At 37.0% G+C, this 25,868-nt stretch overlaps 2 protein-coding genes across 2 annotated transcripts in view; one reads left to right on the plus strand and one right to left on the minus strand.

Annotated features, from left to right (window-relative positions):
• The window catches only part of COG5 (component of oligomeric golgi complex 5), a 186,545-nt gene that overhangs the window by 136,376 nt on the left and 24,301 nt on the right, over positions 1 to 25,868 (minus strand). The gene's annotated exons all lie outside the window — the stretch shown is intronic.
• On the plus strand, positions 17,006 to 18,307 carry GPR22 (G protein-coupled receptor 22). The gene has a single exon (XM_065658431.1). It carries the CDS (start codon positions 17,006 to 17,008, stop codon positions 18,305 to 18,307), a length of 1,302 nt encoding a protein of 433 aa, XP_065514503.1.

Here is a 25,868-nt window from a genome sequence, read left to right on the forward strand (position 1 = left end):
CTGCCCTCCTCCCACATGCAACACCTCTGCAGAGACTGCATTTGGCCATAAGGTCCTTAAAGAAACATTTATATTAGGGTTCACCAATTTAAAAAGTGGTCAGCAACAAAAATTCTACAATTCCCAAAACCTGCTGAAGAATCCAAAATGATCAGCATCTATTCCAAAATGCTACGAGCAGAATTACTTGCAGATGTTTTAATTCTTTCAATGGAATAGTCTTTTCTTTGTTAATATTTGTTTGACAGTAGGATACCTACCTTCTTTTTTGAGCTCGCTTTTTCCTTCTCTAAATATATCATGAAATTTCCCTTGATGAAATTATACTGCAGTGTTAAACACACATAAAAAGAAAAAAAAAAAAGAATTTTCATGACCACAGAAAAAGATTTATCCATTCATTCTTGGATGCTGGAAGACCAGGATCGAGGTTTCCGTGAATCAATTAGAAGCATGAAACAAACAGTTTACTGTTTGTCATTATTTGTAATGTCAACTCTGACAGAAAAATCTGAAGGATGTGTGCTAATTCCTGTTAAGTGGGCACTTAAGACATGTAATAAAGCAACCAAAGCAAGATAATTCACTGCTGTCATAGAACAACTCTGGAACTCCATTTCCATTCCAGTGTGCAAAGACATTACAAAGTTTTAGTCACAATTAAAGACCATGAGAGGAAAAAAATTGTTAGACATCAATTTCTTAGGCTACGGTTGCTAGAAAGGCCACAGCATAAGACCAACTGATTAAACGACAACTGTTTCTACAGAAACAATTATAGTGTTTCTGTTGCCAGAAAGAGTGTAATTCACACCACTTCTAGAGAATTAAAGTCAATTTTACAACCAAGCTTTAGTTCTTTACATACATACATGCATTCATACAAAATACGACTATGGTCTATGTATCATAGTTATAGGAGTTATAGCATAACTCCTTTGTCCGCACTGTTCGGCCGAGCAGGACAGACTGATGGTGAGCGCTGCCTGTCAGCGGCAGCAACGACAGGAGAGTTTTAACCGAGTTGATCAACCACGGATTTCTTCAAGAGCATCCCAGAGCACCTTGTTCCAGCTGTGCCAGAGTCCCCAGGCTGGGCAGAGGGTCTGGGACAGCGCTGAGAGGGCCTTGGGAGCTGGACACAGCTGGCACTTTCAGTAGCCCTATGGTTACCAGAAAAAATTGAAGAGCAAAGAGTTGGGTACTACAATTAAAACTATTTGGATACTACTTTGTCCTCCCAGAAGCAGCATAACAGGATGTCCTCATTAAAAGTTCAAATATCATTCAAATACCAAAGCAAATAAATAACTTACTAACTCTGTAGGAAGCCAAGAGCCGGAAGGCAGATGAAAAAAAGAAATAGATTTTTCTGTGCAGAGAGTAAACCAGTAGCTGCCTGGCTGCTCTCTTGAGCCTCAAAGAACAGGTTGGCCCAACCTGCGACCTGCTCACAGTGTCAGGCTGCTTTGATATCCAGCAAGCACTTGCTAGATAATAGCAATCAACAGAGATTACAAGCTGTACATTAATCTGGGAATGTGTAATATTTCCCAAAAGAGAAACCAGCATCTTGCATTATTTTGCAGGTGCTAGAATTACTTAAAAATAATAAATAAAAGCCCAAGCTATAAAATTCAGATAAATTCAGATTTATTTCTAACTACTACTATTATTCCACCATGTCAGTAACCAATAATACTATCCCAGAGTAGAATACTGCTGCCAATTTTACAAGCAAGCAATAAAAATAGTTTTTGCCAGAATTAAAACTGCATTTCTTTCCATTTATTTATTCATTCGACAGATGCATTTGCCAAGACTCTGCACAAGAACAGAATATTAAATTTTATCAGCTGGATGTGTTTCTAAAAAGAATCTAAAAAATTTAAAAGATTAGTGATTTGGTGAATTCATTTCTTCAGCATCTATGACTAGCAGCTCTCAGCGATCTTAAAACATACTTTGAAAATATAGATGCTTTCAGGCAAGAACAGAAAGAGAAAATAAATTTTGCATTGTAATCACAGATTTAAACAAAGATTTAAAATTACAGATTAGCAATTTTATGTGGACTCTCTACAGTCCACAGTTCTCTCTGCAGCTGCTGGTCTACAAAATTTTTGGGATCAATCCCATTTCCATTCTCATTTCTTTGTGTTGTCGATGTGCAAATCTACTCAGGGCCATTCTGTGCCCAGCTGATGACAGGATGCTAACCGGCAGATTGCCATACGTGGCAGCCGTACCCAAAGGAAGCCTATTGTGGCACCAGTGTGAAGAGGTAGTGATATTGCTGAAGAGCTTTTTAAAAAAACCCAAAAACTTAAAGTAAGTTTACAAGTCAAGCTCTTAGCAGCTTGCTACAAAAGCAACCATGAAATTCAACATTCAGCATCCTCTGTCCACTTATAGCAAAAGATCATTAAGAAAATGAGGAAAGCTTTATTTATAATTCTGAAGAGCAGCTCAGTCACCCTTGTAGCAATTCTCACAACTTCCCTGTCCTTGCATCTGACTTCTTCAGTTCTCATAAAAAATTAATCCTACCAGCTCCACATCTGGCCCATCCTAAATAGACATATCGTTTCTTCTTTCTGCCATGTCACACTCGCACATAGATAACAGGTTATACTGGGAAGGATAAGAGAAGGAGAAATGCACCAAAACACAAGGCACCTAATATATAAGCGAAAAGTTTTCCAGCATGGCACAACCCAAAGTACCGTACATGAAACACTTTATCCAGTTTGTTCTATTCATAATATTGATTTGTAGAACTGTTAGATCCTATATGATTATGGGTTTTGTTTAGCAAATATCTTTACACTTAATTTAACTTCCTTGAAAATGTTAGAAGCAACAGCTCCTGGATGTCAAAATCCAAATGAAATGTTCTCCAAATGTGGTTCTACATTTTTGTCCTGTGCTTAATAATCTCCTATGCATGCTGCAAGGCCTGTTTCCTTAGAGATGTGTGGGGGTTTTGTTTAATTTTGAAAAGCTGGACGATGAAGTAGAGAGTTCTATAGTGTTTCATCAATATATCTTTAAAATCTCATTAATTATTTGCACGTTCTTTGGGTTTGTTTTGCTTCCTCCCTTCCAATGCCGTTGAGGCCTTAAAGCAATCCAGACAGAAGTAAGGTTAGTGCAAGAAATAATTTATATTCTGGCTTCGCCAATATATTACTTTACAAAAAAAAAAAAAAAAAGAATGTCCTGAGAGAAAAGATTTAGATACATTAACTATTTTTCCACTCAAACCTCAATTTGCTTATTATTACTCCAAACCATAGCCTTGGCTTAACTTTCTTTGTCAAGTCTAGTTAGACATAAAAAAAAAATCTGTGCTTAAAGACCTGAAAAGAGAATAAATGTGGAAAATTTATACAGTCCCTGCATTTTTCAAAGAGAAATTAGTCTTGTATTATAAAGACTGGACAGATTCATAAAATACAGACAAACCTTCCAGATCACCTTAGGCTTCTAGCATGTAGCCGAATTGTTTTTCTACAGAACAGAATGATGTGAAGAGAAACTACGAAGCAGATCCAGGATGTGCAGGTATTGTGGTCACAGACATTGCACAAGCAGCTAAAATCTTTAGTTGAAGTGTTAACCCACATTATCTCTAACTCTCCATGTAAATTTGTGCTAGATTAAGAGTACTGAATACAAAGTAAAGTTTCTGTGATTAATATCAACCCTTATTGCTCAAAAGCACACAGTAATAGCTGCTTTGCCTACAGGCTTCGAGATTACTGAGAGCGGCTTTTATACTCTCACAAACTGTATTAAGTACTTGCTATCATCACAGGCTGTAATATTCATCAAGGTCTGCATTTAACTGACATCCAAAGAGCCATATAGTCCTTACATACAGATGTACTGAAACACCACTGGAAAATTCTCACTGAGGTATTCCACCCCAGACCAAAGTACGTATTGTGATAATCCTGGCTTAAAGATTTTGGAGTGGGAGTGTTAAACAGTGTATTATCAAGAACTCAATAAACAGGTAGACGCCTAGAATTTTTTGACGGTAGTGAACAAAATAAGTTTCTGAAGAATAAATGAAAAATCTGCAGGGGAAAAAAAAAGTTACCCTGGGGGAGAACAGGAAGAAAAACTCAGCCAGCGCTTTCTCGTTTGAGAGCAGGACAGCAGAAAAGGTATCACAACGCAAAATGACTTTAAAGAAAAACATTTCCAAACTAACCACCGGCAGGCTCAAAAGAGTAACCACTTTCACAGGGCAGGCTCTCCCTTCCATTCTTTCCTCACACGAAAACTAATTTGCTTGATTAGTAAGAGAAATAATGTTCTCCATATCCAGCTGTCTCTCAAGGGCACTGTATCTACTGTGGAAAGAACAAGGGCTGGAAAGGACCTTTATTGTATCAGAACTGCAATTTCTCTTTTAGAAAGACAGCGTGGTAACAGGCAGAGTCAGTAAGTAATAACTCACGCGGTTTTCCGGTTGATGGGCTGTAACAGTTGCTATATTCCATCTTCCACATTTCCTCCAGGAGCTCCTAACCGTAGGTATCAATTTGCAGACTTGCCAGCCTACCCAGTAATATTGAAGCTTCTCACTTTGAAAGCTACTGGAAATAATGCAAACAGCATTTTTCCTCTTTTCCACTCCAACTACACTTTATAGCTCCTATCGCTACAACTCATTCCACCTATACGTTTTAGTTTATTAAGTAGATCATCAGTGAAGTCTGCTGAAGAATATGACAAGTTTTTTCTCCACAAACATGTATTTGCTTATCATTCATCGGTGTAACAAAAACGTCTCCACCAACCACTTTCAATTTCTCGAGATTTTTTTTAGTAAAATAAAACCTAGGCTTCAAGCTAAAGACTACAAAGCCACTTCCAGGCATCGATCACATACAAAGCAAAATAGTATTCTCTTCCTCAGACATACCACTGACACTATTGCTCTCAGCCTTCCCCCAAAAAACAGCAAATGAAAGCATTTTTCTAACAAGCTCCAGTTTGCTTTAGTACTACAATAAGTGATTTCAAATACAGCAATTATGTAGTGAGGTTAAAAATACTTTGGGAGACAGAAAAAACCTCAAACTATGGTTTAGGCACAAAAATCCATGACATTTGAAAGCTTCATAGATAAAATTAGTTCTTCATATGCATGCATATGTATGCATTTTAAACACACGTTAGATATTTATTTTGGACTCTAGAACTACAGTATGTATGTTTTTAAAATAAAAAATAAGTAACTATTCAATAATCAATAATCACAAAAAATAAACTATATTACAGATACAAATGATGGAAACCAGTGCACACAAACAACAGAGGAAGGAAGAAAGAAAATAAGCTGAAGATGACACCAACACAAATATGAATTTAAATTAACATGCACATCAATCATATTCTTTTTAGCAGAGGAAATGGTGAATCCAGCACACTGGACTGGCTTAGTTCAGTTTCCTTACTATTATGCATTTATCATTATAGCTTATTACTTTTAAACTTCTCTCACACATCCTTTTATGGCAGTACATAAACAGATCTTCTATCGGTTTCCTTAAATAATCTTGTAAAAATAATTACTCAAGGACTAAGGTGGCAAAGAGAGAACGAAAGAATACTTCATCACTAAAAAAATAATTAAAAAAGAATCAGACAAGAAAACACATGGTACTTCATGTAATTTTTCAGATTCTGAGAACTTAATGTGAGGAATATCACCACTATCAGACTGACGTGAATGTCTTCCTATGTTTGAACTGAAAACGGGGGCCTGACAGATGGTTTTAACTACTTAGAGCAGTCATTAACAACTCAGGAGTGAATCTAACTACCGCCCATAGACTTTATTTTATTGTCTGAAGAAGGCAAAGTATACTCCTGTCACTGCAGCTATATGGAAATATGCAGAGTTACTGTGTGTGGTCACTGAACTTTGATTCTAAAGGCAATAAGCCCACTGGATCCTTTTCACACACTTTATATAGTGCTTCCAAACCAAATGAGCCAAGGGGGTAACTGAATCATAGAATCACAGAATGGTTTGGGCTGGAAGGGACCTTCAATGGTCATCTAGTCCAACCCCCCTGCAATGAGCAGGGACATCTTCAACTAGATCAGGTTGCTCGGAGCCCCATCCAGCCTGGCCTTGGATGTTTCCAGGGATGGGGCATCTACCACCACTCTGGGCAACCTGGGCCAGTGTTTCACCACCCTCATTGTAAAAAAATTTCTTCCTCATGCCTAGCCTGAATCTCCCCTATTTTAGTTTAAAACCATTACCCCTTGTCCTATCGCAACAGGCCCCGCTAAAAACTCTGTCCCCATCTTTCTCATAGGCCCCTTTTAAGTACTGAAAGGCCGCAATAAGGTCTCCCCGGAGCCTTCTCTTCTCCAGGCTGAACAGCCCCAACCCTCTCAGCCTGTCCCCATAGCTGAGCTGGTCCAGCCCTCTGATCATTTTTGTGGCCTCCTCTGAGCAGGGCTTCGATGTATAAACCCTGCTGGCAACCCTTACACTGTGGGTGATCTTAAAAAAACTAAAAGGACACAGTTTATCTTGCGATACCTATTCATGTTGTGTTCGCTCGTTACTCACAGGGCAATTAAGATCATAAGACTTTTGTCTCTTAATTTCAGGTAGAAGAATGCTCACTACCAGGCACACCACATGAACACCTTGTCCTAATTAAGAAAAAATCATATTGCCTTCCTGTTTTTTAAAATGACTAGAAATGAAGTCTCTCCAAGGTCTCTGTTGAATCAACAACTCTAAAGGAAATCTTCCTGGTTTCTTGTTTTGTTTAAAATTAGCAATTCCACTGCATCAGGGGGTTGTACCAGGGTAGCTGGCGCAGCTCCTGCTGCTGCCCATCCCATGTACTCTGCCAGGCACAGCTCCCACAGCGTCAAGAATCTGGAACCAGTGCCCAGTTTAAACGCTACACGTTAAGTTCAGCTGCCTGTGAATCCAATTCACTGTTACAAGCCAGCCAGAAAGCTAACTGAAACGTTTCTGCCGATGCCGCTCTGCCGTGCACCCGGCACAGCGCCATCACAACCAAGGCCCTGGCGATGCCAGGCAACACAGCAACCCCAGCAGCAGGGAAGAGCACTGAAAACTTCTTCCAACATCCAAAATATTTTGATGACAGCAAGGTAAGCAACCACCTGGGGCTTGAATCACGAGGTACTATTTCCTCCAGCACTCCAGCTCCAGCACCCTTCAACCATTGTGCTGAACTGCTTTCCAAGTTACGGAATCGATGCTCTTGCAGGCACTTCCACAAGCTTGAACAATGCAAGCAGGTGGCTTTTTTCTCTTTATGTTTGAAACAAAACAGAAGATACGATGTCAGAACTCCAAACGCCTTTCCATAATAATGAAACTCTCACTGAAATTCAGTAGCAACCGCCAACTTAGTTCTAAGGATATTTTATAAAAGCAGGAACCTCTCAAATTCTCAGAATACTCAAAGTACAACTTTAACGAAGGAAAAACTAAATTCACAGCAATATTGCAATTTTTATAGAAAAATGAAAACTTCATCTTGAAATTTACAGTGACTACTTAAAATTTTACCAATAACTGCTACAAGATACAGCGCCATTCATGTGAATGCTTATACTAGAAGATGAACCACTTCCATGCAGAAAAGCTTCAGTCAGACTGATGTTATTCAAATTGCTATTAAATTTACCAATCATACTTCCTTCCTGAAGATAACTGATATTCCTTTTTTCTTTACTCAAACGCTTAATTAATTGTGCGATAATGCACTAGGATCATGATTTAACTACATCACTAAACCAAATTTACTGTTATAATATGAAAAGGACACCTTCTCTGTATATGAGTGATATCCAGTACTGGTTCTGTAATTCTTCTTTGATATCACCTCATTGGACAAAACTACAAGATTTCAGTATTAATTGCTAAAAGGCATTCAATAACTTACACATTTCCTCATCAGTACAGGAACTTCCACTGCTGAAAAGGTCAACAGTTGAACATGGAATACTACTGAACAAATAATCCATGTCTTACAATTACACAAAACCAAATGAATCTTGTAAGACAATTCTTATTTCGTAGCATAAGAAAGTCATTTTTCCATACCCAAGTTGCTATGCTAACATTAACTCTGCATCATGAAAATTAATATATATTCAATATATTAATATGTATATCTATCTAAAAATATATACCTAATATTATAATGTATCATATATACAGTTTATATGTAATATGTTTTGTATCTATTTAAAAATACTTGTCTTTGTGTTACTTCCAAAGGTGTACATCTTTGCAAATACAAGAGGAAGCACAATGTAATGATATATAATTAAGGTGGAAAATCCAATTTGTTTTAAATCTATGAAGGTAATTCTACAATAGAGAAACTGAGATCAACAATGTCCCATGGGTAGGAATGTTTCCTAGGAAGGGGAAAATGGAAGTTAGAAATAAAAAAAAAAAAAACCACCACACAAACCAAACCAACAACAACAACAAAACCACAACAAACCCAAACACACGCACACGAAACCAACCTAAACAAGTAATTATAAAAATAACAAAGAAAGCTGTATGGTCATCAACAATCAGGGAGAAAAGAAAATACAGATTGGACACAGAATAGAGAAGTAATTTTGTGGATGTCAGCCTTTACTACAGAAAAGGAATAACAGTCTTAGACTCCTCCTTCTCGATAGATTAAAGAAATGAGAATAAAGTACTTGTGTCAAAAGAAAGAAAAGATTGCATTACTATCAGAGTCAGAATTATACTTATCTAATTTTTGTCATCTATTTAGCATATGACTCTTAAATAATAACAAAACCCTTTACAACTAGACTTGTGTACTGGACAGGAGTCAGATTCACACCTTTCCAACATAAAAGCATGCTGCAATATTATCCAGGCCAGCAAGCCATAATATCAGCATCAGGTACAACAGAACAACTTGACAAATCCAACATAACAAGCACACATCAGTTCAACACCCAAACGCAAACTGCTATTATCCACAGTTTATTTTTCCTTGATATTATAGAAGTTACCAGATTTTCAACTACATTCCACCAAAGTTCTTCACAACAGTTTCTTGAGGAAACTAAGATGCAGTGAGGTAAAAATCACATTTTAGATATGGATCACAAGCTGCTAGAACGGGTACAAACAATAAACTACCCAGAAGAGCTACACTAGAATGGGGAATCCCACTGACCTGGGGCGGTGAGTGCAAGGTACAGGAGGATCCAGCCAGCTGGAATTGTGCAGGTGCACCACGTAAATAAGAACGACCCCAGGGCAAGATGTCCAAAAATCACCCAATGTTCATTTCCAAAAGTGACTTAACCTCTAAAGAGATAATGTGTCACTGAAAAATTTGTATGTGTTAGGAGCCCAAGTCTCTTGCAAATGTGCGAACAGATGACATTTCTAGACCCAGAAGCACTAAAATTCTAACTAGCCACTAAATGAGCAGCAAGATTCAAACTAGGAAACAAGATGTGCAGTCCAAAGAAAGAAACAGAAAGTGCTGCTGAAGCACTCAGGGGAGATAATTGTAGAAACTGAAAGAAGAATAATTCAGAGAACAAGGGAAGTAAGCAGACGCAGTTTCCTAACTGTGCCAATAAAGATCTTCATGAATGTGTCTATTCCATGACACCTGGATGTTAAGACAGTCTGTGACAGGTTTATGTAAAGTTAAACCCTAAAGCACATTAAAAGAATGCTAAAGCTCCAAAGTCAAGGACTCTGATAGAAAACACCAGAACCGAGTACTTCATTTGACCCTGCTAGACCTTGTGAGCCCAAGGAGACTTCATAACCAAGCAAGCTGTTTTAAAAAACTGCAGTGCAAGAAGCTGCATTCCGGATGATCTTAACAGTGGAGTTTAGACCTCCAGATCTGCAGAAGACCTACCACCGTTTCAGAATGCAGTAACAGTCAACACTAGGACATTACTTTCTGCGTGTAGAAAGTAAGAGAGCAGATAAGATAGAGGAAGACCAAGAAGCACACTAAAACATCCAAATTTTTTTACTTCCTGCTCTCAGCAAAACAGAAAAACATATTCTAACAGACAGTTATGACTCCTGAATTCAACTTAAAAGTACCACAGGGGCGTATGCTATGGCAGTTGCAGTTCTCTCTACCCTGCACACCCATGTCTGTTTACACATACATGGCTCTGTTCCATTCTGCTCCACTCTGCTTCAGGCTCCCGGCTCTCTGCATTAATTTTCTCCCCACATCAGACCCAGGAGCACCAGCCCTTCGCAGTTCTATTCCCAGTCACATTCTGGGTCTCCCTCTCCCCTTGTGTTCCACTTCTCCGTCCCAAGACCCTTCATCAGCAGTCTCCTGGTTTAAGACACCTGCTGTTCCCCGAGATTTCTACCCTCTCATTACCCTTCCACTCCAACTTTTCACTCCCCTAAAACCCAAAATACCAGTCAAATTCCTTCTCTTCCATTCTGTGCTGATACAGAAACAGGTATGAGAACAGCATATTTTTCTGCCTCTTTTTGCCCACTCTTCCCCGTCTACCCTTTGAGGATGATGTCATCTGTTCACACCAACTCACCGAGCAGCTGCACAGCCATGGCTTGTGAGCATGTCTATCCATCCACCTACTCCTCGTTGCCTCCATATGGTACTGCTGCTTCTCCTCATTCTCTCTCCAGAAAACTTAAGCTTGGTATGTTCACAACTCAGCTCTTTATCATTCTTCTCAGACACTTTTTGCAGATGAAACTTCTGCCATTATCACCTCCTGTAATACAGGGAGTCTTTTGTGACCCCTGTGCCTGCGTCTGAACCGCATATCCCTGCTACATCCAAAATCCCGCTACAATCTTCCTCCGTGTACACATCTTTTTCTTTCTAACAGTACAGCTCATCCAATAGCTCCATCTTTGTTCAGGCACACACTGAAGAATTATAAAAGGAGATGAAGATTCATCTGTTTAAATTTAGACAGGCTTCCCTACTTATCCTAAGTCATACTGAAAGTGAAGCAAGTAAATCTCTTTAATATATTAGTATTTATGCTTTCATTTCAGGAATCCTCTTTATCACGTCGCCCTTAAGAGCTCTGCTGGTATCACTGGTTTCAAGCTCTTGGGAGGCAGACGACACAGAAACGGCTCAAAGAACTCCATCACTTGCTACTCAGCATAGCCAGCTGGTACCTACCGAGTCTGTAGTCTTTGCTCAAAGTTTCTGCAACCTTTATTTAGGTATTTTCTAAACATAAAAGAGTGCGGAATAGGAAGCATGCTAGACGGATATGTAGCCATTTTAAAAAATAAAGTATTAATAAATGAAGTTACCTAAAGATAAATAATATATTGGAAGGCTGTCTGAGAGAAAAAAAGAGAAGACATTCAAACATCTGAGTTACAAAATTGCATTTTATAATTGCATTAACAACTTAAAAACAGAGGACCTCATCAAAATTTGACAAAAACTGCCATCTTAATATAGTTACTTATATAAGAACCATGCTTTAATATTTAGTACTTTATCGAACTTTAAAAAAAAAATCTTTAAAATTAAGGAAAAAAAAAAAAAAAAGCCCTAGACCCCACACTTACTTGAGACTAAAAACTACCAGCAGAGCATTTTATACTCAGGTATTCTTAAATTACTTGCTCCAGCAAAACAATTTTAAAACAATATTATTTGGGATTGTATACTGAATTAATTTCCAAGGTTTATTTTAGCATAAGTACTAATTAAAACAGCTATTGTGTTACACTTCTCCTACTCCTCATTATGTGGTTGTGAGCATTGTTTATACTGATAGAACAGATTTGGAAAAATAAGTTACCAAAAAAAAAAAAAAGTGAAAATGAAGACACCTCCTGCCCCCTGCAAAGTGAAGGTCAAGAACATCATGCAAGACGTCCTTACAAAATGCTGTGAAGTCTCTAGCAAAATTCATGTGGAACATACAAGATTTGGTTTTAGAAGTTAACATTTCAACAAAATTATCGACCTACACTACTATGCATACATTGTACGTGGTAACGGATCATAAAAATCATTCTTTTCTGATTCGTGAATTAAAATGAATTATCAACCCATTTTGAGGGTCTGAATAATCTTTGTGAATCCTAATAGAAATTTTCCTTAAATACATGCAGGTACCAACTTGTCCTGAACATAATTTATTCAAGTCAAGAGTTAAATGTTCACTTGCATATAAATCTATCAGGTGAAATTCAGCGTGGCTCAAAGAGGCAGTTTTATGTCGGAGATGTTCTTAGAATCAAAAAAAAAAAAAAAAGGCACAAATGGAAAGTAGGCAAATTCAAATATAGATTGTTGGAAGCTTTTTAAGTGATAAACGTTTAATCCCATTTTTTTCAGTGTCATGTGGTTTCCAGTGTACACAAAGTAAAGAGTGAAAAGGTAAAAATAAAACTGACATCCCCTTAATATATTCCAGAATTCATTTGTAAATGTAGTCCTTTTATAAAAGAATCCTTATATAAATCGGGGAGCAGCGGGGGGAGCATCACTCCCATATCTGAAGCACAATTTAAGCCCAGCATCGCTGACCAATCACAATTAGTGAACGCACTGCATCTCTCCGCAGTGAGGAGCAGCCACAAGGTAGGCTGGCATTCTGCACAAGCTGCCCCTCGCAGGCTCTCACTCAGAAGCACTGCTTTTCTTTTTCAGAAAGCCTGAATCCCAGTGGTGTCTCTGGAGACAAGAAGCCTTCAGTATGTTAAATTACTTTCATTATGTATTTTCAGATGCTTATTGATTCTACCGTAGGAAGAGCGGGAGACTGCAGCAGCCTGTAAAGCAGAACTAAAGCAGTGTATACATTAGCAATATGCTGAAACAATGGCACAGTACAGGCACAAATTCTCATTAAGGTCCTTTTTTGAAGACATGCTTATTACCCTCTTTCCCTTCTACTCTGCTAACAAGTGAACAAAATGAATCCCTCCAACCTGGAACTGCTTCACCTGCATCGAGAATTTATCAAATCTTTAGTGGAGGTAAGATCTGTTCCTTATTATGGTATGCAGAATAAGTAACATTTAGCAAAAAAATAGGAGAAAAAGGGGAAGATATCAGATGCCATTTACATTAAGCGCTAGTATCTTGTTATGTTTGAGACTAGGAAATATTCAAATGCTTTTTCCCCCTCCCCATTAAAAACACAGTGGTAGAAAAATGTTATTTTGTATGAAAGACTTGTAGAATATTAAGAACCTGTTTTGTTCATACAACATAAAGACAGTACAGTTTAAGCTAATACAGTATGGGGGGGGGGGGGGGGGAATACATAATGCAACTGGGAATATGTTTTTCCTCCCTCAGCAGTATTTCCAAATATTGGCAGTTAAATATGTTACGGATTTATTCAGTTACTCGTTGAAGGATCAGACAGTCTATAATTGGTGTATACTTATTGCTTTATGAAGGCTGGCTAATAAGACTAATTTCTGCTCAAGAAATCCTCCTTTTTTTGTTTGATGATTTTTTTAAAAAAAACTTTTTTCTTTCATTACCATGTACATTCGAGCCATTTATTAAAAACACAGATTTGCTAAACATTGATTTCAAGAAAGGAAATTGTAACAGTGTGCAAATTAAACAAAAGCATATTTCCTATAAAGCTCGTTGACTCTGTTTAATATCTCATTAGAAGAGAGTTGTATGTATAAACTACCTGCTCACAGGAGCTAAAAAACTCTATTTTCTAGCTCTAGTCATAGATACTCTACATCCAACAGTTACTGGTTCTAGTCGGGGGTTTTGTAACCTGCACTATTTGCAGAACAGGAAACCTGCCCAAAACACTAAATTCATGTAAGCTGACAGAAGAATGACGTGATTTTAGTAGCAAATAGTGAACACACTAACTGATTTTCTATGTAATCTATGCAATTTTAGAGATGCTTTACTCATGAAATAAGTGATATTAGAAAATATATTCTTGCATTATTTTATTTTGAAATCATAAGTCCTACTTTTAACCTTTTTTTTCCTCCCCTTCACAAGGGCATGCAGCAACTAATTCAGTTTTACAACTGACAATACGAAGAATGCAGTTGACCGGGTATCTTTCTAGCTGTGTGACCTACAAGCAGCAGGATGCATCACTAAAATGTATTCTTAAGACATAAAGGAATTAGAAACAAAACATGGAACACACTTGTATCACCATTTACGTGCATGACACTCCAGCAATATACATGGAAGACTAACACATCTGCTCAGATTTTCATTAGAAGAAGAGTGCAATGATTGATTCTTAAAATGGTGAGCATTTCTTAAAGAGGGATTTATAATTTAAAACCAGAATTGTGGAAACTACTGATGCATGAAGAAACAATGAAATATGAATTCCCAAAAGGAGAATATGCATACTTCACCAGCAAGCTGAATAAGGGTTTAACCAGGCTTTTTCTATACTACTTATTAAATAACTTATTTGTCATAATGACTAATGGATATTTTTCTCTCCATTTTATGGTCCGTTATGTATTCTCCTTAAATGAAAATAAACCAAATTAGGTAACTCATGGTTACTCTCAAAGCACATGAACTGGATTTTATGCTGTATAGCAACTTCTTTGACTAAGCCATCACTCAAAAGTAATGAGCAGGAATATTACAGAAAGAAATACGCAACCATAAACTGAAGGATGTCTACATACACTCTGAAAACAGAGATCAGAATTTACTTTTTCTTAAACCTGGAAAATAAAAACAGGCCGCTACAAAATGCAACAGGGGAGAGAAATTAACATCACTTAAAAGAAGGTTTATTTGTTATTGCTGGCTCGAAACTCAGAACAGACATGCAGAATATGCACTGGTCTGTACAAGTATCTCAGGCAATTAAGACGTCCCCGTGTTTAATCAGAATTTTTTGCTGCTGAACTGCTGGAACAAAAAAAAAAAAAAAAAAAGAAAATCAAAACAACCTGCAAGGAACGAAATAAGAGCCCAGCTACCGCTTGGTTTCCAGGTTACAGTGCATGTCAAATATCTGTCAGTGACACCGCGTTTCAGCCCATGTCACGCTGCTGCGATGCTCTGAGGGGCCCCTGAGGCTGAGGGACCAGGTAGGTCAGCGCTGCCCCGGCTGCTCCGGGTAAACCAGCTCCCTGCCCTCACACGCCTGCGTTCATTTAACTGCAACCTGAGCAATGTGACAAGGAGGGGATGTTTAACCTGTTCATAAGATTGAGCATATCTGAAGCTTCCTGTTTTCACAAAAATTCAGTTATAATAATGTTTGAGACAAGGTTGTCATTTGTTTTAGCAGATCTGCTTTTGATTTCCTCCTGGCTTTTGCTAATGCATTTATCCAGTAGTGCATTTGGAACGGTTTCTTGAAATCCATTCACAGCCAGGACAGCAACCACAGAGGGAATCACATTCCTGAGGGTTAATACAAACCTCATAGAGGTTGCCTAAATCAGAAATTAAACAAAGCTTTTGAAATACTTCGTTTCATTTCACACCTGAGACTAATACGTTCTAATTTACATCTTTTGTATTTAAGAGGCACACGTGAAATAACTGTTGAAGCATACCAAGAATTTTCATCCTACAATTTGCAATTAATAGTATTGTGCAATTGAGGCTTTTCAGAAGTGCAGATGAAATCCATTTGCATATTGTATCCCAAGTGTGCTTAACTCATACTTCCATTTAAAAAGAGCTCATTTTTGTTCACCTTAGTGCTATCATTTTTTAATGTATTAAGAATGAAACAAAGGTCCGCGTTTGAATTTATTTTCATGCCAAGTACATCCCCTCTTAAATTTAAAGGTACCTAAAAAAAAAAAATCACCTATCATAATAAGAAATTGAATAATCTCTATTTATCCAGTTCATTACAAACTCAAGAGCTGCCTGACAAAATAAATAATACAAACATCAGGTATTACATGCAGATGCTACATTTACAACCTATTGGCATGTGTAAAACAAAGCAGATGAGCCACAAAAACAAAAAACTACCTAGATGTAATAAGTGCTACTTTTTCTGAACCTCACTTATTCCTAAAACAGACATGTTATTTATATAAATCTGTTGGATTGAACTGCAGTGTGTATGGAAAGAAAAAAAAAAATCCCTGAGACTATTTTGGTTTAAAGTATTATTTTCTAAAATTATTCCCTTAAATCTATTCTGGAATAAAATTAAATACTCTTCCATTCCAGGTAGGCACTGATTTCTTGAATAAATTGAATATTCAAATCAGAAAAAGTAAATGTAGTATAACAAATTCCACTCCCCCAAAGCCACATAAGTTTTGCACTTGAAATTATATATACTTCTATAAAATTGTTGTAGTGGTAAGTTTCATACAGGTAGATGCACACAAGATAAAAGTGAACAGAAGTCTTCGAGCTCTGTAAAAATCTGCTGAATTCCGGATCTCCAAGTTTCAGCCCACAACATTATTGCAAACTCTTCATAAGAAAGAGGCTGCTAAATGGCCATAAATAATTTAAATGTTCTTTTTGTGATACATAAGCAACAGTGCTCCATGCTCCTCTCACTTTCAAGAGCCTTTTTAAAATGATCTTGAGTACTAATTTGTTAATACTTAACAACATTCTTCTAAAATGACCCTCAATGCAATACAAAGGCAATGCACAAGCATAGTTTATTCATCAAATGGGCCCTTTGTAAAAACCACCTCACTATAAATAAAGCCTTGTCTCCTTAAGTGGAAGCTTTTCACTTTTTTTTTTTCTTAAACAAATCCTGCTTTCCTTTAAAAAGGAAAGACCTCATTCTAGATCCTCAGGCTTTTGGGTCCATGCCAACTAAAGGTCTAAACCTACAGTAAATCAAGAGTTCGATAAGAATAGATGCTTTTCCTCCCTCCTCCTTCCCCAGCATTTATCTACGATAAGTGTTAAAAAAAAGAAATCAAACGGTTCTATATTTTATTTCACCTTTCAGGAGAAAAAACAGCTGCAACAAAAGAATGTGTTTCTCCCCCATTCTGGACGTCAACATGCAGTCTGAATCTAACATCACCGTCCGAGATGCCATTGATGACATCGACGCCAACATGTACCAACCACTGTCATACCCATTAAGCTTTCAAGTTTCTCTCACTGGATTTTTGATGCTAGAAATCGTTTTGGGACTCGGCAGCAACCTCACCGTGCTGGTACTTTACTGTATGAAATCCAACTTAATCAATTCTGTCAGTAACATAATTACAATGAACCTCCATGTACTTGATGTAATAATTTGTGTGGGATGTATTCCTCTAACTATAGTTATCCTTCTGCTTTCACTGGAGAGTAACACGGCTCTCATCTGCTGCTTCCACGAGGCTTGCGTCTCTTTCGCAAGCGTCTCAACCGCGATCAATGTCTTTGCTATCACTCTGGACCGATACGACATCTCCGTAAAACCCGCCAACCGAATTCTGACCATGGGAAGGGCTGTGATACTAATGACATCAATATGGATCATTTCACTTTTCTCTTTCCTGATTCCTTTCATTGAAGTCAATTTTTTCAGTCTTCGAAGCGCAAGCACTTGGGAAAATAAGACGCTTTTGTGTGTGAGTACAGACGAGTACCACACCGAGCTAGGAATGTACTACCACCTTCTCGTTCAGATCCCCATCTTTTTCTTCACAGTTATAGTAATGCTAATTACATACACCAAAATACTCCAGGCTCTAAATATTCGGATTGGCACCAGATTTACAACGGGGCAAAAGAAGAAAGCTAGAAAGAAAAAAACTATTTCTTTGACCACTCAGCATGAGACTACGGATGTGTCCCACAGCAGTGGAGGAAGAAACGTTGTCTTTGGCGTAAGGACTTCTGTGTCTGTCATCATCGCCCTACGCAGAGCTGTAAAACGGCACCGGGAGCGGCGAGAACGGCAAAAGAGAGTCTTCAGAATGTCCCTCTTGATTATCTCAACATTCCTTCTCTGCTGGACACCCATCTCTGTTTTAAACACCACCATCTTATGTTTGGGCCCAAGTGACCTTTTGGTAAAGTTGCGATTATGTTTTCTAGTAATGGCATATGGAACAACTATATTTCACCCTCTACTTTATGCATTCACGAGGCAAAAGTTTCAGAAAGTTCTGAAAAGTAAGATGAAAAAGCGAGTTGTTTCAATAGTGGAAGCAGATCCCATGCCAAATAACGCTGTAATACACAACTCATGGATAGAGCCTAAAAGGAACAAAAAGATCACCTTTGGAGACCACGAAGTAAGGCAGAAATGTTTAGTACCTCAGGTTGTCACTGACTAGATTTCAGTATTCACCAAAACTCATCAAGCAGAATATTTGAACAAATTGTAAAAATCTACTGCCAAATAAGAAAAACTTTTTTTAACTATTGGCAAGACTGTAAATTTTCAATATATATGTTAAATAGAGTAGGTCTTGTATATTCAATTTCTTCATTATGTAAGATATATGTTGCATGGCCGTTTGTTAGCGTAACACCATGTGTATATTTGTCAAAAATATTCAAGTCCTCTTTTTTAGAAAATAAATAGCCTTAAAGAAGTGCAAACTTTTAAAAATATTTGTATGGCTCAGTTTCTCTGTAAATATAAAAGAATTTTTAAACAAAAATTCCACTTGGGAATACTTTTCTAAAGCACAAATACAACATTTTGCATGATATGGTATTTTTAAATTTAACTGATAAACAGTATTGATCGGAGATATTCTGAATGCTATACAGCTACAACTTGGACACATTTTGACCTCATATTTAGATAGCTACTTATTTCAAATTTCTCCAGCATGCAATTACCATGCATGTGTAGACAAAGCCATGTACAGGATGTCCTTCAACTAATGGTTCAGAATCAGTTAATTTTGAAGGGGGAAAAAAAAATCATGTTGATCCAAAAATTGACAGTACTTAAAAAAAATAAAAAGGTCTTGCATATACAATCTTAGATCCACAGTTTCTACACAGAAAATACATAAATTTGAATAATTACACAGGAGATGTGGAAAGTGTAAGGGGAAAAGACAGACTAAATGAAGGCAAAAACCACAGAGACAAGAAAGTTATTGGGCCCGATGCTAAAAGACAACCAACCCATAAAGCCATTCCTGTGCAAAGGCTCAGATCTTCACACTGAAGGGGTTTAGCCAGACCTCTGGTGTGACACGGGAGCCTTTTATAGAGAGATTTTTCATTCATACCATATACCTACATAGGCAGAGCTGTCAAGTGCCACAGCTAAAGTAAAAGATTATTTTCTCGTCCTCAATAATTTTGTATTATTTTGACTTCACTTCTTACACTATGATGTTCAGTTCCAGCCATGCGACTGCTTTGTCACCAGCCGATCACCAAGACTGCGAGTTACCCTATTGCTCTATTTCCTGGACAACCACGCTACACCATCATACTACATCCTCTTTTTCTATTTCATCTCATACCTGCCAAGAAGAATTAAGAAGCCACCATCATCCATAGCACTGTAAGCAAGAATTAAGATATTAATCCGAACAAAAGTTTTAGTGGTTTGCACTATCCCATGCTTAAAAATTCATAATTTCAATGAACAGTGGCTACATTCATTGATTTAGTTACCAGTTATGGGGCAGGGGGGAGGGAAACAAAACAAAAAACTATAACTAAAAGGCTAATTCTCAATAAGTATTGGCTGCTATTAAAAAAAAAAAAAAGAGAGCTACTTTGACTAAAGTATTACATTAAAAATGAGGATTTCTAAAGCACTTTTCTGAAGTTGAATATTAAAAAAGTGTGAGTTTAAGAGAGCAAAAAGCTATTTTCCATCACATCATTAAATTATTAATCGTATGTGTACTGCCAAAACTGGTTTTGTGGTTAAAAATAAACAGCAGTACTTGTAACGTACCTTAGTTTACTTAGACTCATGCATCAGCTTAGCAGAACAGAAGACTCAAAAAAATAATACTACAGCTCCATATTCCACAAAGACCAGACACTAAAAATCATCAAAATTCTACCTAGAGGTTTTATTATCTTACCGATAATAATTCATTAACTAGAATTACTGTGTAACATATATTTAAACATTATTTCACTGGCTTTTTTCTAAAAGCCAGCCCAACCACATCTGCAGTCAACTGAACCGACTTACAGTGTTCGTTTCATCCAGGCTGTCCCTGTCTCCTACAAGAACTGAAATCCCTCCTCTTATTTGAGAGGTCGCAGGGAGAAGTAATCGTAACGATTTTATGCAAGAAGTTCTTTTTCTAAATCACATATGCTCCAAATTTACCACTGCAAAAACATTATTTCAGGAATAAGCTCTTCTGAAAAGAAATGTGCCCAAAAAACCTAAGCAGGAACTACTATTTTTTCTTTTTTGTAACACTTTTTCCTTTCTCTGCCCAGCTATCCTCTGTATTCTGAACACTGGAAGGAGGAAAAAGTGGAATCTCTAGACTTAATGGCATAATATGATTTAACTGTTTTCTTATCTTGCAATAAAGCATTCTTAAATACATTTAAAATGCTATTCATTTATTTAAAAATAATTTTTTAAAAAAGAAATTATAATGACCAACACATGAATAAGCTTATACATGTCCTTATCTGAAATAAGCACTTAAGGAAAGCTTTCAGACTTGAGAGGTTTCTGACAACATGATGTTACTTTTCAAAAATAAATAAGTCCTCAAGTACTACATGTTTAGTGTTAAAAGATTATTCATTAGAAAGTCAGATTCAATGAAGCAGCACTTCACAACAAAGAAAATACAGCCTAGGAATTAGTCGGAGAGATTAAGTCAGGTTTTAAAGGCTATGTTGATCATAGACATTGATTGCCTTTAAGATCTAAGCAAGTTCATTTTTACATTTACTATTTATCTTTCATCAAATAAAGGGGAAAAAAAAGAGGATATACACCATGTTGGAGTACACTCGAGGTCTGCAGAAGAAAATTCAATATAGAGTAGGGAGCAATACAAGTAAGAATATGTGCAATCCTACATACATTACAAAACAGAATCATACATGATCTGTACCACAAAGGCAACACAGATTTAACACAAACAAGACGAAAATAAAGAGTAACTAGTGCAGAAACACTGTATTTCCTACAGATAGAGAAGAGGATTCTAGGAGGGATATGAAGGTGTGCCGTGGGTGCTTGACAGACAGACTAAAACAGAACGCAAAAATAGGCATCATCACTGGAGAAAAAAGGGCAAATATATGCCACAGTATTGTACAATAAGAAGCCCACTACATTCTTAAAAATCATCTCACCACAGTGAGTCATTAGTTCAACTACATTTCACACCACTCAGCCTAAGGCAAGCAGAATTGTACAGGACTCACAAAATATCAATTCCAGCAAATACGTTTCAGAAACACAAGCAACCACCACGAGCTTCCACGTGTCTTCTCTCCCTAAAGTATCAGCTGGTATCTGAGTGTGTTGATTTTTAACTTCAAATGCATTTCCATCCAATTTTACATTGTAAAATGAGGTTAGCCCACACTAAAAATACAAAAAAACTCAGTATACTGCCAGTATCTATTAGAATATTTAGGAAACGCATCTTAACACACTAGTACATCAGAAACCAGCGAAACAGAAATGTGACTACATCACAAATATCTGGTTCCAAGTTGGCAACAATGGATTACAAGGCACTGCTACACAGTCAGAAGTTCCGTCTGCTTCATTAGTGCCAGGGGAATAGGAATCACTTCAATGATTTCTCACTGTATTAGATTAAAAATGCTGTATCCAGATACATATCAGATCAATACACCTCTCTGCCTTCATTGTTACATAAATACACACATGTACATAATTATTATACATCCATACGCACCAAAAGTAGAGTTCAACATTAACATCTATTTCATACTTATATCCATTAGCATCTATTTTATATTTATACGGAGGGGCTTTTGATAAGAATATCTCTGAACCGGACAGATAGGCACTATGCCCCACCACACATAGACTTGAACGCCTTCTCTTCCCCACCACCACCTTTTTCTCTTTCCCTTTTTAAATGAAATAATACATTCGAGAAGATACATCATTTACCTGGGCACAAGGAAGAATTTTTCTGCTCTCTTAACTGCTATGTGTATCATATTGCAATGCACATAATGGTCCTTTTTCAAAACACTATGTGCTAGTCATCAGAATTCTTTGATAGCTGAACATGTTAGACATAAGTTTGTTCTCTCTGAAAAAAGAAGTGGTTTAGTTACCAGTTGCCGTAAAACTCCCTTAAAAGGAGAGAATACAGCATTCTTTAGCAAAGTTTTGATGTAGTATTAAAAAAATATAGAATAAACTAACTTAACCTTCCCTCTCCCATTGTTCAAACAAAATACCTCCAACATATCACTAAGGATAATCAGCTTCTGTCTTAAAACCTTCCAGCTTTATGACAGCCAAATTCCACTTCACACATTCTGCTGTAATATCACTGAATTTATTTGTCTTACACCAAGTGGAGAGAAGAATCTGTCTCTGTAATTACCTTTTCCTACTTCATAAAACACTCGAGCAGTTCAAAAAGGAAAGTTAAACACAGGGTTTGGGATTTGTTTTTCTGGGGGCATTCTGGAGGGAAAAAAAAAAAAAAGGAAAATCAAAATTGACTCATACCCATAGAGTGTTAGAGAAGAAGGATGTGAGGCAGGTGGAGAGAAGAGGTCAAGAGGAAAAGGGGTGAAGGTGGAAGGAGCCGCTGTAAGGCAGATATGGCCACCAGGACCACAGAAAGGTCGAGGGCAACACACACCCGCCTGGGAAAGAATCCTAACCCGATTTTTTAGAGTATAATAAACAAAAGTACAAGAAGAACTTATCTTCGAACCATCAAGTGTGATGTGTGGTTTTGTCAAAATTGCTGGGAAGAGAGAGGAAAACAGCATGAACAGCAACTCCAGAAAAGGCTTTTGATTTAACAAATCATACACAGGATAACAGAAAAACCAAGAGAGTGCTTTTTTCTATCTAATCCATCTAATCCTATCGCTTTTTCTAGAGACAAACTATACATTTTACCAAGTACAAAGTACATACAGAGTACATGCATTCCAAACACAGACCTGAAAAGAAAATGTTATTAGATGTCTGTTCCCAGTGATGAATTTTAAAAAGTGCTATTGAATTTTCTCTGAAATTAGTATTGGTCAGATATCGTCAGTTTGTCTTGATGCTTTGAGTGTGTTTCACTACCACAGTATGTTTTCAATTACTGCTTCTTTATCTCAATTTAATTATTTTTGTAGAGTATTAAATTGAAGGAGAAATATCATTAAGAGATCTTTATGTTATTTGCTAAATTTAAACTTCAATGATTATTCTAAATTGAGTCAGGATGGAAGAAATATCTTCCTGTGTCTTTATTTTATAGATTTCTGTATCAGCTGTTTTCCTATTTAACAAATAAATTCTCACACTGTGAAATGAAATTCGGTTAAAATGAAAAAACAGAAGATTTACAGTGAAAGTTTCGTGGTAGGTATGTAACCTGAAATTACTAAAACTTGATTTATTTTTTATAGTTTGAATTAATTATATCCTTTGAATATGCGCATTTCTACATCCTCGTTCTGATTCCTGAGGCAAGCAGGCGGGCAGGCTGATGGCACCGAGCTGTTGGCAAACAGCGCGTCCTTGTTTCCTTTCCAGGCTGCGTTTTTGGAAATACGCTTTTGGTTTCTGTTACCCTGCTGTGATCTCTAACTTCCTATCCTATCTTGCAACAGTTTAACTTGATACCATATCTGATAAACAAATCAATGTCACTGCTGAAACAACATTATTGCTGTAAAATCTGTCACTCTGGCTATGTCAGACTGTTATTAACAGAGCAATATTAGCACAGCTTTACTTTCAACTGTACTAGGATCTCTCGCAATCTGTTGTGAGATTTTACTTCAAATTAAACTCAGTTTAAACTCAACTAGTTGGGGGGAGGAAGCACAATAACTGAACACAACCTATTGCTACTCTGTACTGTGGTTTTCTTCCAAATCTCATTGCAAGATATTTTTCATAAATCCTTGTCACAAATAAACAGAGAAGGAAGAAGGGAGAAGCAGAAAAAAAGGACAAGCTTTCCACATTGGTCAGTTATTACAAATATCAGTGCACTAGGTGGCATTTGCCACTGCACTGAAAACACATGTAAGGAAAAAGAAAACAGGAAAGGAACACTATTTGCAATGTATGTATCATCACGAAACAAGAGGCAAATGGGAGTACTGCTGTTGTACAACACCTTAACAATAATGAAGAAGGTCCATTATTCCTGCTAACAGCTCTAATAGCTGGTGAGACCTATCAACGAATGAGAACAAACCAAACAAAATTCGTGAAATTAATTTGTGGGCAAAGGGGAAGTTTTAACACAGTTCTGTGGCTCAATAACAACAGCAGCAGCTTCTACACTAATGTTAGTAAGTAAAGTTTCATAAGAATTTTTTTTCAGATACAACAGACTTTCTAGGAGTATATTTGCATGCAACTAAAAAAAAAAGTGTTACTCAAATTATAAATCAATCTTCTGAACGGATACCAAGCAAACATCAAATCATAAGAAATTTCAAAATTGAGTGAATCACTTCATTTTCTGTGTTTAATCTGGAATAAACCTTTATGTTTAATAATTTTGACCATATGAGGATATACGCCCAATAAATATAAAATGGAGCTATACAAGTCATCTGCAGTCGCATTAAACATGGATAAATCACCAAAAAAGTGCACATGAAAACAAGTTGAAGACATCTTTAAAAAATACATGTATTCAGGAGCTTCTGACAAATCTTTCCTCAGTTGTACATCTTACAATGACAATTCCAGAAGCAGTTTAAATAGAGTAGAATAAAAGTGGGAAACTTCTGAATCAGTCACTGAGACTTCGTGATGCCCCAATTTTGTTTCAGTCAAAAATCTCAAGTTTCTCCTACATCTTTAGTTTGCAAGTTAGTTCAGCTAAAAATTGGGTGTGGGTGGGGGGAGGGTGAGGTGGAAATCTTTGGAATTGTAGACAATCTGCCACAGAAACAGAATGTTCTCAAAATAATAGGATGTTCTTTCTTTTGATGAGGATAGGTCTTCACATCTTTCCCTGAAATTATATGAAAAGAGATATGAGACCACGCTGCTCTTCAGCTGAAGAGGGTCTACCTTTAAGACAACAAAGCCAGTAATCGGATTCGGTGCCTGTGAGCAACAGAAGGTCGGACCTGAATGGTAAACAAAAAAAATGGACTACTTGACTTTTCAAACCATAACTGAGTCCATAAAAAGAGGAAAAACTACTCCTGCAAAAACAGTCTATTTTTAAAGCTGTTTCCTACATTCAAGAATTACACCTTACTCCTCACTACTCATTACTTTGTATTACATATAGTAAAACCTCCACTGATCTTTAAGGCAAGGCAGAACTGACAGTTACAGGAACACTGGCTCCCATCCAGGACTCGAACAGGGATTAGACTTCGGCCTTCTTTTCGTAGCTATTTGGTTAGATTTTTTTAACCTGAACTGGCTCACACTTTAATTAGAAATGAACAGGGTAAAATCGGTTATTACATTTACGATTTGAACAACCAGTATTTACTTGAGGAATTACAACAAAATTGTGTACACAATCTCATTTTTCAATTACTTTATACTTCTGAATTTGCCAGGCGTCACTTTCCAGTCCTTAGCTCTTGTCATTTTTTTCTGTGCTAATCAAAGAGCCCTTCTGCGACCCTTTATTTTCTCCCCATGAATGCACCTCTACAGTCTTAATCTTCAAGAAAAAGAGCCCATTTAATCTCCTACTGTGACACGTATAATTGTATTTCTTCACAGGT

The sequence above is a fragment of the Caloenas nicobarica genome, chromosome 1 (genome assembly GCF_036013445.1).
Source record: "Caloenas nicobarica isolate bCalNic1 chromosome 1, bCalNic1.hap1, whole genome shotgun sequence".
NCBI classification, from domain to species: domain Eukaryota; kingdom Metazoa; phylum Chordata; class Aves; order Columbiformes; family Columbidae; genus Caloenas; species Caloenas nicobarica.